Source organism: Hippoglossus stenolepis, chromosome 14 (assembly GCF_022539355.2).
Source record: "Hippoglossus stenolepis isolate QCI-W04-F060 chromosome 14, HSTE1.2, whole genome shotgun sequence".
Lineage (NCBI taxonomy): Eukaryota > Metazoa > Chordata > Actinopteri > Pleuronectiformes > Pleuronectidae > Hippoglossus > Hippoglossus stenolepis.
The window spans coordinates 8,662,819-8,678,397 of record NC_061496.1 but is presented as its reverse complement, the minus strand read 5'-3'; the positions used below and the strand labels follow the sequence as shown (position 1 = coordinate 8,678,397).

Sequence of the window (15,579 nt, the reverse complement as noted above, 5' to 3'; positions counted from 1 at the left end):
GAACTGAAAAACTGGAATTTATTAATGCAGGCCACACAGATATTGTACAGCAAACAGTGTTGGAGTCGCACCGGTCGAGGATCAGTGGCTCCACATGTAACGGGACTGTGGTGTCACACACACACATTCACACTTCTGATCCGACTCACCGCCTGCTGATCGTGGAAATTAACTGGGAGTTGGAAGCAGATTATAAATTGGCAGCTGTCCTCTCAGCGACGACAATCATCAGTTAAAAAATAATTATGCTCTGTGCTCAGGGTAACTTTTAAACAAACACACACACACACGTCTTGAAGTTAAAATATCAATGTTGTGTTAGTGCACATAAAAGACGGGCTGCTCCCTCCCACTTGGCCTCAGTTTACATGACACTGGTTGTACGACACTGTAATCGTCACAGGGGGATGAGGGAAGTCAGCCTCCTTTTCTTGCTTTTCATGTTATTAAAGAGATTTCCTCCAGCAGGGTTGCTTAGTGGCCGTTAGCGAGGGGGCGGTGGATGTTGTGGGAAGCTCCAGGTGGAGATGTGTGACACAGGGCGACTGTAGAAAATGATGATGTTTCTGTAAGACCAGATGAAATGGTGGATTCATGAGGCTGGTTCAGGTCGGCACAGACAAAGAACCACTGGTGGACGGAGCAGTGGTGAGAACCTTATGGCACAGCTGACGCAGCCACCGGCTTCAGTCATCAACAGAAAAGGCAGCCAGGTGAAGAAGAAACCATTTCAACTTCAGCCACTTGAGTTACAGTGGAAAACGCACATATACATACACACACATCCCAAAACACTCGATCATACACACACGGACGACGTGTGAGTCCAAACACCGATTCAAGAAAAGCGGAGAATAAACCAAGACTGTTGGCACCGACATGAAAAACAACTTTTCATGTTCGAGTAAAAGAGACTTTTTGGTTAACTGCTGTTTGTCAACGAAGTAAAGACAACACAATCCTCCTGGTGTCTTCAGATACTAGTATCAATGTCACAGGTAAGAAGTTTTACTTAATCTCCTTTAAAATCAATAAAGATGCTTTGAGATTTTAGTTTAATTATAGTTATTGTAGTATATTTTTAACTGAACTGTGAGCACAGAGCAACACTGACAACTGTCCACTGTGGACACCGGAGATTCTGGCTTCCACAGTGACGTTGTCGTCCTTTCAAGACTGAACTCACAACCAGAACAAAGATAAAACAAAGTGTCAACGTGTTTGTCAATGATGGCATTTAGCCTGATCTTGTTCATTATACCTGCTGTTAATGTAGGGATGAATTCTGATATATAAAATACTTTTATCTCCAATTGTACTGCACTGACTTCTATCTACAGTAAATGTTGATGACCTGTGTGAAGCAGTGAAGTCGTCCAGTACATTGTGCAACATTACTGAGAGATCACCTCAGTGTTTGTTTGGCTGTGACCTTTCTGGCCCCGTGGAAGCCATTTTTGTTTCTGTAAAGACTGAACAGAGGAAATACCTTCTTGTGAACGAGGAACGCAAAAACCTATAGAAACTGTAATGGACGTCAGTCAGTGCAACTTAAAAAAATGAAAAAGAAAATTCTGAGAGTGAAATTTGCAGAAAGTGAAGAAGGCCCTTTTCTGTTTTATAAATATTATGGCTGCAAAACAGGAAAATCCAATCAATTTACTCAGAGGAATGAGATGGGAATCAGATTTTTCTGTTGAATTTCGAGATTATGATCGTCAAATCAGTTTTATGGAAAAGTAGCAGGGACAAATAGAACCGCTGCACATTGACACTTTGTCTCTTCAGCGTTTGGACTCGACCACATCGATCGCACACTGTGCTTAGACATCAACATCGAAAAAGAGACGACATTCAAATTGCAAACAGTAGAAAAAAAAATTAACAAAACTCTTCCTTATGTTTTTTCTTTTTCTTCTTCTCTTAAAGAACTGTACAGGATTATTTAAAAAAATCAATAATTACTTATACATATTTATATGACAACATTGTTTACGTTATATTACTATGAAGAAATACAACTTCTATGTTGTTCTTGTTTAACACCTTGGATGCAGTATTCCTTTTTCAGATTCCCGTGGCTTTGCTGCGCTGAAGATGGATCTTGTAGATTTTTAGGCTGTGACAGTTTAATCTATGTGACGTAGCTGTATCACTGTCACTGAACATATTGTAGGTTTAATTCTCAGCTACCTAAAATCAGTTAAAAGGACTAATAACGCTGCAGTGGCAATGTCTGTCCACAAGGTCCCACTACATGAGCGATGCCATTCTTTTGATGACCCCTGACCCTTTAAAGAAAGTTAAAGCCTCACTCGTGACCCACACTCACTTGTAACATCAGCTGTGAAGCAGAGAAGCTCAAGAAATGTTTTTTTGTTCACTCAGATGTAAACATGAAGAGAAAGACAGGAGGCTGCTCCCGTCCCCCACCTCCTCATCTTGTCAGCTATTTGCCATCAGAGAAGCTGCTGAGCTGCACCGCGCCACCACTTGGAAAAGGAATACTGCATTTCTCTGCTGCTTGTTTCCTCAATCTGTGTTCCTCAGCTCGTGTGCATCCCTGCAGGGGGATATATTTATATATATATATAGATAATATATATATCTATATATATATATATATAGAAGGGGGCGTGCGGGAGGAGGGGACATCTAGGCAGGACCTTCCTTCGGAGAGGACGGCGTCTGGGATGTGGAGCTGGAGGACGAGGAGGTGGAGCTCTTCAGGGACCCCAGAGTCTTGCTGAACCAAGAGTTCTTGGCCGCCTGGATCTCGTTCATCAGGACTCCGCGCTGGTGCTCGAGCTCCTGCGCAGCGACAAGAGGAGCAAAAGGGAGTCAGCGGGAGGAGCAGGGAGGTTGTTGACAGGTTACATTCTTTATTGTGAGTTCCTCTAACTGCCCTGTGTCATGTAACAGTGTTTATCCATATAACAGTCACATCCAAGGATCCTTACACTTTACTTCAGGGGTATGTTCAGGTGCTTTTGTATTAATGGTTATAAAACTGAGTCTTAGGTGTTGACGAGTGCAGAGAGACATTTTAGGTTTTTAGAGAAATCATTGTTTCTACCTTTGCTTTGTTGTGAGCACACTGAGACAATGATTAATTAAACTCCAGTGATTTGAATAAATACTTGAATCAAAGCTTCAATAATCCCTGATATAATCAATAATCATGTTATCGATCACTGTCCCTCCTCGACGCTGCTGCTGACCTGGATGCGACACTTGGCCTCCACCAGCTGCAGCTTCGTCTGGGCCAGCTCCAGCTCCAGATGCCTCAGCTGCTCATTCAGCCCGTCCTTCTCCTCGTCCTGCGGCTCGCTGGATGTGTTGTCCCTGCCGGGGGACGACACCTGGAGGGTCCCAAGGGTGCTGAACAGGTCTCGACAGTGATCACAGCCCGATACTTTACTCTGCGCGGGCACAATGTAAGCAGAGAGAGGGTAGGTAAACATATTGTATACTGTAAACAAGTCCAAACAGTTACTTCATCAAGGCTCTTTGTGGCCTTTAATGTAAAATCTGTTAGATTTGTACAACTTTTCTCCTGCTTATTTAATAATCATTCCTTATTTATACCCCTCTCTCCTGGATCAAGCCTTCCTGTTTCAACTTGATGTTCTGTCGTAAGACATCACATGAGAGGAGAATGTCCTGATTTTTATCCAGGCGTGAGGTGGTACTCCACCGCACCCAAGGAGCAACGGCAGAACGTTTGAGTTTATGTTTGACAAGGGCTAAACGAGTCATGTGCAATCAAGTTCTCTGTGGGCGGGATGATGTTACCAACATGGGCTTGTCCGACTGCCTCATGCGAACTCAAACACACAACAGAGCTATAAAATCCTTCATCCTGTGACGGGACACGTTATCTTAAATTAAGATATTAAACGTCTCCAAACCTGCATCTGCGGCCTCCTACAGTGTCTCAACAGTGCAAACTCACCCTGACTAAATCCAGCTCCTCTTTTGTCGCCGCCTGCTGCTTCTCCAGTCTGGTGCTCAGCTGGGAGCAGATCTGAAACAGAGAGGGGAAGTCGGGTTGTGTAAAAGATGACATAAACTACAAAATGAGACACAGTGAAGATGTCTCTGACCTGGTTTTCTCCAGTAAAATCCTCTGAGCAGAGTCATTTTAATCTCAATTAAAACTCCTCTCTCACTCATATAGCTGCACACATTCAATGCGAGCAATCAGTTCTTAACCTGGTGCAGAGTTCAGCCTTTATTAGCCTGGAACTCTTGTCAAATTACTGCACTCTTACTTTATGCTGCACTGACGGATAAACCCTACAAATACAATTTAAACCACAATACGTGTATTTGATTCTGCTAAGAACGAGCAGAGTGACACTGATATGTTACTTTACCTCTAGATTTTTATCAAAAAGTTGCAGAGCTCACAAAACTAAAACACAAACATACAATTTACATGTAAATATACAAATCTTTGTGAAAAAATGCACTGACGACAAATGAGTGATTCAAATATCAAACCTGTTTGTATTCAGCTATGATCGCTGTGGTTTTCTTGATCTCCAGCTCTGCTTTCTCCAGCTCCCTCCTGAACACTTCCTTCAGCTGCGGGGGACAGAACGACAGCAGAGCTCTCATGGAACTGATGCAACTGTTAATACTGCATCAGTCTCACTTTAAAACCACTGATAAAAAAAAACATGTCCATCATTTCTTGTTTAGACTTAAAAGGTCCAGTGTGTAAGATTTAGGTGAAAGGGATCGATTAGCAGAAATGTAATATAAAATAATTCTAGTGATGTTTTCACTTGTGTGTTTCATCTAAAATACGAATTGTTGTTGTTTTCTACCCGAGAATGGGCCGTTCAAATTTCAATACTTTATATTTACATCGGGAGCGGGTCCTCTCCCTACGGAGGCCATGTTTTTTACAGTAGCTGGACAACTTTGTGTTTCTATGACAACTGAAGGCCACAGGTTCTCCTTCATGTTTGGAAGGGGAGGGTGAGGTGAGGGGTGTTCAGTTGCAACATGCAACTTCACCACTAGATGTCACTAGATTCTACACACTGAACCTTTAATTAGGCTGATGATCAATACTAATTACAAAATGCTCCGTATCATTTACAGTGGCGACAGATTTCTGAACAACATTACAATATATTTTTAAGTTAATATCCTCAAACAATGAAGCCGTTCAGCAAAGGAAACACATGTTGTGTTGCCTCATGAAAAATGTATCAAAGGTCTGTTTTTCTTTATCACAGATGTTAGTTAAAGTCGAGCAATGGTCCAAAGCTTTGACTGGGACCATTAAACCAACTGATCACTGAGACATGTTGAGAGGCAGCTGTTACCTGAGCCGTCTCCTCCTCCTGTCGTCTCTTTTCTTCCTCCGTCTCCACGAGACGTTGCTTGGTGCTCAGCAGCTCTTTGTTCAAAACATCAGCTTTGTCTTCCGCCTGAATGCACACGCACACGCACACGCACACAAGGCCCTTTATTGAACAGAATCTGCAACTGTAGGACAGCAGCAGCATTTTCACTCAACACAAACACAGAGTCGATAAACTGAACATCTCGACTGTTTACTCATGAATACAGTTGCATAGATTCACTGTGACACTGTCTAGAGCAGCTGCTGTGGATTGTTTAATGAAATGTGTGTGTGCAGCTCAACAAGAGCTGTTGATGAAGAGTGTTTGGTATCAGTCTGTTCATGTCAGAGAAAAAGGTTTTTAATGATCTCATCTGAAATTGGTAAAAGCTCTACATTATAGACAAAGACCTACGAAACAAATCCATTCTTCAAATTAATATATATCATCTTTTTCAGGTTGAAACAAGGGTGTCGTTTGAAAAACATGCTCCTGAGTTGCAGCGTTACCTGGTCCAGGTCGTTCCGAAGGGCGATCTTACTGGTGACCAGTTCATGGGCCAAGTCATCGTTTTCCTGTTCTAGTCGCATACTGGCCTCCTGAAGACGACGGTTCTCCCTCTGCACACACACACACACAGACACACACACACAGTGATGCTGATGAAATGACTTGTGCAGAAGTGCTGTCAATGTTTCATTGTGGATAAAGACAGTAGACCATTGTTATTATTTCTCAGACCAGAGGTAAGAGAGTACTCATGAACTGTCCTTGTCTTCGGCTCTTTGTTCACCTCATTCTCCCTCATTTCCTGTCTACTGGTGCTATATGATAGAGGCAGCGTTAAGTCTGAAGAAGCAGACAAATAACCACGTTTATATATTTAGTTTACTCAGAAAGGTAATTGTAATTCTATTCAAAACGGTTAAAAAAACACCAAATACCCCCCCACCTCCCTCCCACACACACGCACACCATTTTAAAGTCCCCGTTGTAGACCATTAGTGAAGTCCCATGACTGCTGGTCTGCCTGTAAACAGTCTCACATGATGGCCATGCCTCGGTGGGACAAAGCTGTTGCCTCAGTTGTGAGCAGTCACCTGACTGTGATATCCTGTCACTGTCACCCAGACGACCTCTGCCACCCCTAATTAACCACACCCACCCACACAGTTACTCTATGTTTGTATCATAATAATTACAATTAATTACACAACTGGTCTGAATTATTGCATTTAATACAATTATACAAATATAAACTGTAAAAGTACAATATACGTGCATCTATCTACACAGAGAAACTCTCCTTTTGGTTTCACATGAGCAGATCTAAACCATTTTTTTAAGTAAAAACAAAAAAAAGTAAAAACAAAGTAACCAGCATGTGTGGAGTCACCATGAAAGTCACACAGCTCCATCGCCCTCTGATGCATTATATCATACATCATGCAAACAGATTCCAGCAGGAAAAGAAAAGACAAAAGTATCACATATCACTAAATGAGTCCAGCTTTGCCTGCGAGGAGCCCTCATGCTGCTCTTCAGATTCAATTAATCACTTCCTGTTTGCAGTTAAGTGGTGAATTTAATTTGGGACTCGCATCGTCTCAGTTAGCAGGGAGGGAGGTTTTAGACTGAACATCAAAGGATTCACATTAAATTGTAATAAATAGTCAATGATTAATGTCAACAACAATAAAGACCAGCAAACACCTTAAGAATTAGATTAAGTGAAATGTGTGTAGGAGCAGAGGCAGCTTACCGTGCTGCTGTCCAGAGTCACAACATCTTCATATTGAGCCTCCAGCAGCACTGACTGAACTCACACACATGATCCTGGCGGGAGTTTCCCTTCTCTGTGCGACACTTCACTCTCTCTCCCTCACACACTCTGTGCTGTGGTCTTTTTTGAAAGACCCTTTATTTAGTTGTAACATAAACAGTGAAAGCAGCTAAGAACTGTGCCAAAGAAACCACATATGTTTGACATGTATAAAGCATATAACACACAGACAAATACAAACTAATGTCGACTAAACGATGCAACACACGGGTACATACCTAACCCCGGAGCATAGAACTTCACAGAATGGTTAAGGATAACGTTAATAATATCCGAGATGTAATTCCTTTGTGTAAAATCTAACCCTGCGTTAATTCAGAGGTGGCTGCTTTTCTGCTCCATGTCTTTGTCTTCTTGTTCTCTAACCAAGTTTTTCCACTGGCTACAGAGGAGGTGGCTCTGACCCAACTTCTAATCTACAGTAAAAGTCTTCCTTCCTTCCCTCCAGAACCAGCAGCTCGGCTGTTTACACCAACATGCCACTCACGTCTCAGGGGAAACCAAGGAGGGATTTTTATGATGAAACATTTCCTGGTTTTGTTTTACTGTTTTACTTGATTGTTTCATGCCACTGTTTGTTTCATCCAATTCCGTGTTATGCCCTCACATATACTACTTTTATGATATTTCATTGAGCATGTTCTGGACATCAGCAGGTTGTCGTTGTTGTTGATCTGAACCTGAACTTTCAAAATCATCCAAAAGAACAATGGCTGAATTTTCATAAACCTAGAAACACAGTCCAGTGTATTTTTTTTAACGTTAAATCAGTTCAGGACAAACTATCTTAATTTGTCTTGCAGGATCAGTTCTGTGTACATCTGAGGGGCTTTAGTGGGTCAGACAACTATGGAACAGCAAACACAGCTTGAACTGTTTACATCAATCCAGAACATTATTAAAACTTAAAATGTTATTATTAAAACAACTAATTCAAATTTGAACGAAATGTCAGCAGTGACCTCCCTCCCTCTTTCCAACTACTAGGACCAGTCGTCTCTAAAGGACACAAATGCTTGACAACACAGTCACTGTGACCTCTACACATCCTAACAAAGACTAACAAAGTCAAACTATATTCGCTTTCAGCCTTTGTTTAGAAAAAAGCCAAATTCAATTATTAACTGCGTTGGTGGGCTCCCTTGACTTTGCTGAACTGAACAACACATGGAAGTGAACATTTGACAACTCGAGATACTTTAGCTGGATCTGTTGCAGTTTGGTTGTTGGGGGAAAATCATGTGACATAATAAAAAGACAGACCTTGGTTTTTACTTCATCGCATACAAATTTGTTGTGAACTTACTTACTTATTGTTGAAAGAAAAATACTACATCATTTCGTAAGAGTCTGTCCACAAGAACAAACACATGCAACAAGAGCAGCGGGTTTATTCAAAATAAACTGTTTCTGTAAATTCTATATTAAATCTGCAGACTAAAGAAATTCATCCCACACAGCTCCAATTATTTTCTACTCTTCAAATTTGAAAAGGAGAATCAAACTGTGCCTTGAGATTTTGGAGAAACAAGAATGACAGATTTAAACCAAGAAAAAGAGAAAGAAAACCTAGAACACACGTGCTGTGCGCTGACAGTTTGAGTTTGGATGAATCTTTAAATATCTGCCCTCACATCTCCCGTTTTTTTTTTTTATCTCCCGTAGAATCAGACGAGATGAGGTCACTGCGGCTACACCCCTCTTGACAACACTGCCAAAAATAGACGGGTCAAACACGATAAAAGAGAGTAAGTGAGTAAAAGAGTTTGATGAACACACTCGTGCTCACAGGAGATTTCCAATATTAGAAACATGGTTCATTTTAAGAAATACGGCGACTTAAAAGAAGCACGAAGAGCAAAGGGTTTTCTCACCATCTCTAAGACTGAACAATAAAATAGATGTGTGTTTAACTTCACCTGCTACGAGAAGATAAAACATTGTAGCACAAGTAACTAAGATAAGAAAAGTCATATCATAATGTGTGTATATGTACATGTATGTGGGTTTGTGTCCGACCTGGTATCGGTCGATGGGGTCCTCTTGTTGCAGCTGGCTCTCTCTCAGCGTCTGATATTCCTTCTCAAACTTCTTCAGCTTTTTGGTTGGAACCTGAAAACAACAGGAAAATTGTCGACATCATCAATTTACATCTCATATCCTGTGTGATAAAAATCAAAGCGCATGTTTGCTGTTTGGAGATTAAGAGAGAAGATGTGTTTATTTATTTGGAGAAGCAAAACAAGTGATTTTCAGATTATGCTCGTCCTCGCTGCGGTGTCGTTCTCTCAGTCGGAACCGGCAACAGTCACATTGTACCAGAGTAGTAAGAGGTCTACTGCAGCTTGAAGAAAGTAGGTGTAAAACATGGCTCTAACTTCAACAGGGCTCTAAAGACAGCATCCGACATCACCCGCCTCCAACGTATTGAGTAATTTATGTCAAAAATACTGTTATTGCAGTCGATGTGACCTGATATGAGCAGTTAGAGTTTCAGTTTTAACATCTCCGACATTAAAAGAAACTCAAAAGGTCAGAGGTTGCAACAAAAATCTACAAAAATGAACTGAGCTGAACATTTCTGCTGAAATATTGGTTTATGCTGCACAGTTTCGATTTCCTGTTGCACAGTCTGCTGTTTCTGATCTGAACACATTACAAACACTAAATTGTACATGCACTATTCTGGGCAATTTCTAAAATAAAGTTTTACTCTGAATATAATGAAATTGACATTCAACACAGGAGTGAAAACACCTGAAAGAAAAGCTGCGTGTTTTGGACATTGATGACTGAGTGAGTGTGAGCTGCATCTGTGTGTGTGTGTGTGTGTGTGTGTGTGTGTGTGTGTGTGTGTGTGTGTGTGTGTGTGTGTGTGTGTGTGTGTGTGTGTGTGTTTCTGCTTCAGGTGGGTGGTAATGTTATCTCCCCTGTGTGGAAACAGTGTTGCCATAGTGTCCACCGCTAAGGCTGGGGATTCCAGGTCAGTCTCAGTCAGATGACTCCCTCCTCTGAGACTGTAGTGTGTGTGTTTGTGTATCCATGTCCTTCACTGGTTTTGTTGAAATCGAGTCAAGAGCCTGATTCGGTATTGTGTATAGTGTTTATCTCTTACGTCTCTATCTATGGGTTACATATGAAGAGAGAAGGAAAACACATTCACGTGAATAAGAATATCTTAGAAAGATATTCCTCATCACAAAGTGCAACATGACAGTCAGTGATTAGAACAGCAGGGTACAGGCAGGATCATGACTGTTTTAGAACAATCACAGGAACACAGACATTTATCTGATTCGATTATTATTATGTTAATTCTAGTAGATAAACGTCTGTAGCTCAAATGTTGGTGCAGTCACAAATGGATTGTTCTTAAAAATCAATAAATGTTTGTCCTTTCTGCCTCTTTAAATTAAACCCATACACTCCTCAGTCTGCTGCAGTCTGCTGCTGATCACAAAAATGATAAATTATACCAATTCACTGTAAAACCAACACCAATAAAATCATTTGTGGTGCTTCTTATGATTATTTTTCTGCTCCCCCTCTCCCAGTTCCTCTAAAAGCAGCCATTCTGCCTTTAGTCCATCAATGTTAATCATTTATTGGCCTTGTTAAATAAATGTCCAGTGACAACATAGCAATGACATGTAAATCATTTCACCTCAATAAAGAAATAGAAATGTCCGATTCATAAATGAAGAACGTCTTTGTGAATGATTAAATAAAGTGCCTGAATTAAAAAGCTAGAAAAGAGCATTGTAAAGCATATTTCCTTTATAACACATAGATCAATATCAGCAATGAAACCAGCCACTTGTTCAGGGTGCCTGTGCGTAGTGACTGTCATCACCTGACCTAATCACTGACCTGTGGGTTGACGCATGGTCTTTATGACCCAAAAACCACTGAGCTGAATGAACGTCACAATTCAATCTGTGTGACACACAACTCCTCAGGAGATAACGCAATTCAGACCTATTCTGTTGTTATCTGTGTGGGAACAACAAGCAGCTTGGGTCTCTGCACACTGGTTAATAATAACTGGATTGTACCAAAACAATGAAGAAGAATTGCACACGGTGCACTCCTGTAGGCATCAACACTGCGAGAGATGGGAGTTTGATTTCCAATACTTAGACTATTACACAGCCATGGTGCAGTGAGGTGTTCTGGTCTGGATGCACTCATTTATATCCAAAGTGTGAATCAATGTTTTCTTTTCCCTGCAGCTTTAGATTTAGAAAGTGACCTGCTGTGCTCCTGTAAAAAGAGTTCATCCCTCTTTTTCCCCTTTGTATTTGTGTGGTATTGATTGTAGATTGATAAGAGAACAAATTATTTTACTTGTTATCTTAGCAAAGGGCTGCACAATAACAAAGTATTAAAAAAATGTCAAGGGGACTGAGGACTTCCTGAATGCACAGGAAGATCCTCATTGTGCACGTGTGTTAAAAACTCGTAGGTTCAAGGCTATAACATAAAATTAACGTGCAAGAGATTGAGAAAGAGAAGGAGAAAACTGTGTGTGTTTCCACCTCCAGATTTGCCATTCTGATGTTCAGAGTTGAAACCAGAAAAGCCACTTCTCACCTCCTCTCACGCACTCATTTGCTGCCTTCATGCATTCTCCCACAGAATCAACTTCACCAACCAAAGACAGTGGTTTTGTCATATTTTCCAACCTTCCTGTATGAGATGGCTTGTCACAGATTTCTGCAGGTAACAAACCCCCAGTTTTTTCCCCCTGATGTGCAGATTTCTTCTAACACACAGGAAGTGAAGTTTAGCTTACTTGTATTACAGTAAGAGGAAAATATGCGTTTTCTGCGTTTTCTTTCAAACAACCTCTTTTCCTTTGTCATGCCACAATGACTCCAATCGTGTAAAAAGGTTTCTGACTCAATATTAGGAGAATGTTTACTGCGATGATTCTAACACGATTACACTTTTGTGAAAATCCTAAGTGAATTAGTGAAATTTAATGAATGCGAGGAGCAAATCATCACAACACTGAACTCTAATTGTTTAACAAGAGATCAGAGAGATCAGCATCAGCTGTAGAACAGCAGCTGTTAGAGATTCAGTGTTTCCCTCAAGGACACTTTAACATGTTGGGGCTTTAAACTCGCATCTCCTGAGTCCGCGCCTCTCTTCTGATACAAACAATTTAAAAAGAAAGAATCGCTGAGTCACACATTAAATCAGAAATCATCGACAGACAAACTGAAGTCTGGTTACTGATTATGAAGCCCGCTGCTCTCCAACACCCCTAAAACACACAAACACTCCAGTGTGGCTGTGTAATGAAAGTAAAACTGGGCTGTGCTCACCTGATAGAGGCGAGGCCCTTTAATCAAACACACAGAGCCACTACAGCTACAATCACTCAGGATCCCCGACTCCATGACCTTCACATAACTGCTGCATCAGCCTGCTCATTTGTTTTTTCATTCTAACTGTTACCTCAGTTTGATTGAGAACCACCTGATGCAACTAATAAATGAAATGTTGGTAAATATCAGTACAACTATTCCCTGACTTTTCCTGCTTCCATTTCCTTTACATTGACATCTTCATTTATATCTGATATTATTAAAATCTGAACTGGCATTTCTCTCAGAACCCGACCCTGCAGACTCCCTAAGCAGACATTCACAAACATTCGGGAACAATGCCATTTATTTAGCATATTCCTGAAATAAGCCGACAATCTGGGTTCGCGTGCTGACCAAGTACTGCGGCTGTTAGCCTCAGAAATGTCATTCACATTGTTCTACTTAGCACTAGTTGCACTCACACACACACACACACACACACACACACACACACACACACACACACACACACACACACACACACACACACACACACACACACACACACACACACACACACACACACACACACACAGTCCCAGGGCTCAAACTTGCTGAAGCATCACCAAACCTCATGCTGACTTCCCACAACTTTCACTGTAAATGTTTGAAGCCACTATGAGGACAAAGGGGCCTCTGTAATTCAGGTGATGCGATTAAAGTTGCCTGGTGACGCAGGAAATGGTACCAGGCCCATTTTAGATTCCCTGACCTGAATCCCTGAAGCAGGAAATGGAATTGGTCCCAAACCTCTAAGATGAAATCACAGGCAGTGTGTGAGCATCGAGGGGAGTGATCCAACTCTTACATGAAGCAGTTTGAATATTGAAATACGTGCAGTCTACTAGACACACACACACACACTCCAAACTTATGTACGAAATTTAAACAGTCACACAGCTCCGTGTTTGCACTGACTGACAAAGCTCTGTAATCTTAAACATCAGACGCACTTTCAGTAAACAACACAACTACACAAATCGACTGTGCAGGAGTCCACACACCATTAAACACATGGAAGGAAATGTTGTTTCTGTAAAGCCTGCATTTCCTCCAGTGTTTATAAACACAATCATAGGGGCGGCCCAAGTGAAAAAGACAAATGAAATGAAGACGAGAAATTAGAAAGAACTTCCCTGTTCTTTCGAACAACTGCCAAGGACAAAAGGCCAGTAGAGCTGTGAATGTCAAAGAAAGAAAAAGTGACAAGACTCCAGACCTACCACCGGTCTGAGCGCTCTGAGGGGTCTGGAGTGGGCGACCAAGCGAGCCAGGGTGTCCTCCTCACCCGGCCGGTCCACTACATGAGCGTCGTATGCCACCATGATGGAAACCTCCTGCATCATCTTGACTCCTGCTAGTTCCCAGCAGCAAGGAGGAGGGAAACGAAGAAGAAAAAGGGAAGAAGGAGGAGGAGGAGGAGGTGGAGGAAAGAGGTGGAGAAGGAAACGGAGAGGAGTGCGGCTGACAGGTTTTGTTTCTCTCTGAGAGTGAAGGAGGAGGCGACGGGCTGCTTTCAAGAGTCCCTCAGGAGCCGAATCCCGCCCACTGAGAGGAGGAGGAGGAGAGTGAGGGGGCAGTACAACACACCTGTTTCTCTCTCTCTCTCTCTCTCTCTCTCTCTCTCTGCAACGCAGGGGAGGATGAGTTTGCTTTTTCTTCCTTTCCACTGAGTGAGTACCCCCCACACTCTTATCATCTCTCTCCCTCACTCTTCTTGATTCTCTCTATAGTTACTGACAGAACTTGTTTTTTTTTCTATTTTCTGCTGCTGGTAAAAATAAAGATAAAGGCTTGTTTACGATATGTAATGTGTGTGTGTGTGTGTGTTTGAGGTTAAGAGAGGAAGGAAGTTGTCAGATCAACCACAGTGACTTGTCGCTGACGGTTGCACATCGTTCCAACTGTAACGCCCAAAGAGTGAAGTGAAAGCCACTTCAAGGCTGTGTATTTCTGCCATAGTAGTATCCTCCCAAAGGACCACCCCCCCACACACACCCAGCTAAAACTACCTCATGGAAACCTCATATTCCCCCTCGTAAGGGTCTTAGCAACAACCATCACTTCATCCGTCTGTGTTTCTCATCCAATGTTTCTTGTTATTACCGCTCTGTTTTCACACTGCTGACGAATTACCCCGAAATTTGGTGGGAGGATGGGCCGAAAAAGAACCCATTCATATTTTGGACGATTTGCTCAAGGGGACGAATCCATGATTATTTTTTTCCACTTTTCAAGATACAGTATTTTTGCACATTTTTGTTAATTTCTCAACAAATAATGCCGAAGCTTTCTTAATCACAAAACCAGGCATATTCAGAGGACTGATATCTGTGCATGTGTGATTTGGTGCAGCCGAGGTATGTGCTCGTCATTGCATATGGTAGAACTGGGCAAATGTCAGGAGGAAATACAATAGATTGGACTAATTAATAAAGGTTCAATAAGGTTTAATAATGAGCAGAAGCATGTAAGCTCAGGTGTGTAAGACTAAGGCTGTGGTATGTGTCCCTCTGGTGTTTGTATTGCTGCTCTGTCGTCGTACATGTGGTCAATGCTGAGACAACCGAGTTGTAAATTCAGAATGAAATCTGTCACAGTCAGCTACTGTTGCCCTTAAGCTTCTGACTTCCAATATGGCAGCCTCCCATATCTCTCTCTGTATCCTTTTTATTTTCTGTTTAATTTCTATTACGTTACTGTAACTATATACGTCAAAGTCTCTCTCTATTTCTCTGTTTAAAACCCTCCATGTGAGTCTTAGTCTTGGACTCTTCATCTCTCCCTCTGTCTAAATTATCCTGTCGGTCTCTCCACACTCACTCCTTCTCTCTTGTTTCTCCTCGGTCGGTTAAAAGTTGAGCTTTTCTCTTGGAGGAGGGATTTGGTAAAAAAAAAAATGGATTAATCAGTCATACCCTGAGCAGCAAATGAATGTACGACATTTCTCCCCTTTTTTTCTCGAGAGTCCTGAAAAGTCATCACTCCAGTCGCG

At 41.7% G+C, this 15,579-nt stretch overlaps 1 protein-coding gene across 5 annotated transcripts in view; it reads right to left on the bottom strand.

Annotated features, from left to right (window-relative positions):
- Position 1: 1 nt before the first annotated feature.
- Positions 2–15,579, bottom strand: part of rabgap1l (RAB GTPase activating protein 1-like) — a 99,449-nt gene continuing 83,871 nt past the window's right edge. For 4 of the 5 annotated variants that reach the window (XM_035177613.2, XM_035177615.2, XM_035177614.2 and 1 more), the window contains 7 exons: positions 9,226–9,318; positions 5,873–5,983; positions 5,343–5,447; positions 4,507–4,590; positions 3,956–4,027; positions 3,222–3,422; positions 2–2,811 (listed from right to left, as the gene is read on the bottom strand). In XM_035177613.2, coding sequence (XP_035033504.1) covers positions 2,656–2,811; positions 3,222–3,422; positions 3,956–4,027; positions 4,507–4,590; positions 5,343–5,447; positions 5,873–5,983; positions 9,226–9,318 — 822 coding nt within the window. In that variant the 3' untranslated portion in view covers positions 2–2,655. Of the gene's footprint in view, positions 2,812–3,221; positions 3,423–3,955; positions 4,028–4,506; positions 4,591–5,342; positions 5,448–5,872; positions 5,984–9,225; positions 9,319–13,807; positions 14,086–15,579 lie in introns of those variants that run through there. The other variant, XM_035177618.2, reaches the window with a different exon arrangement.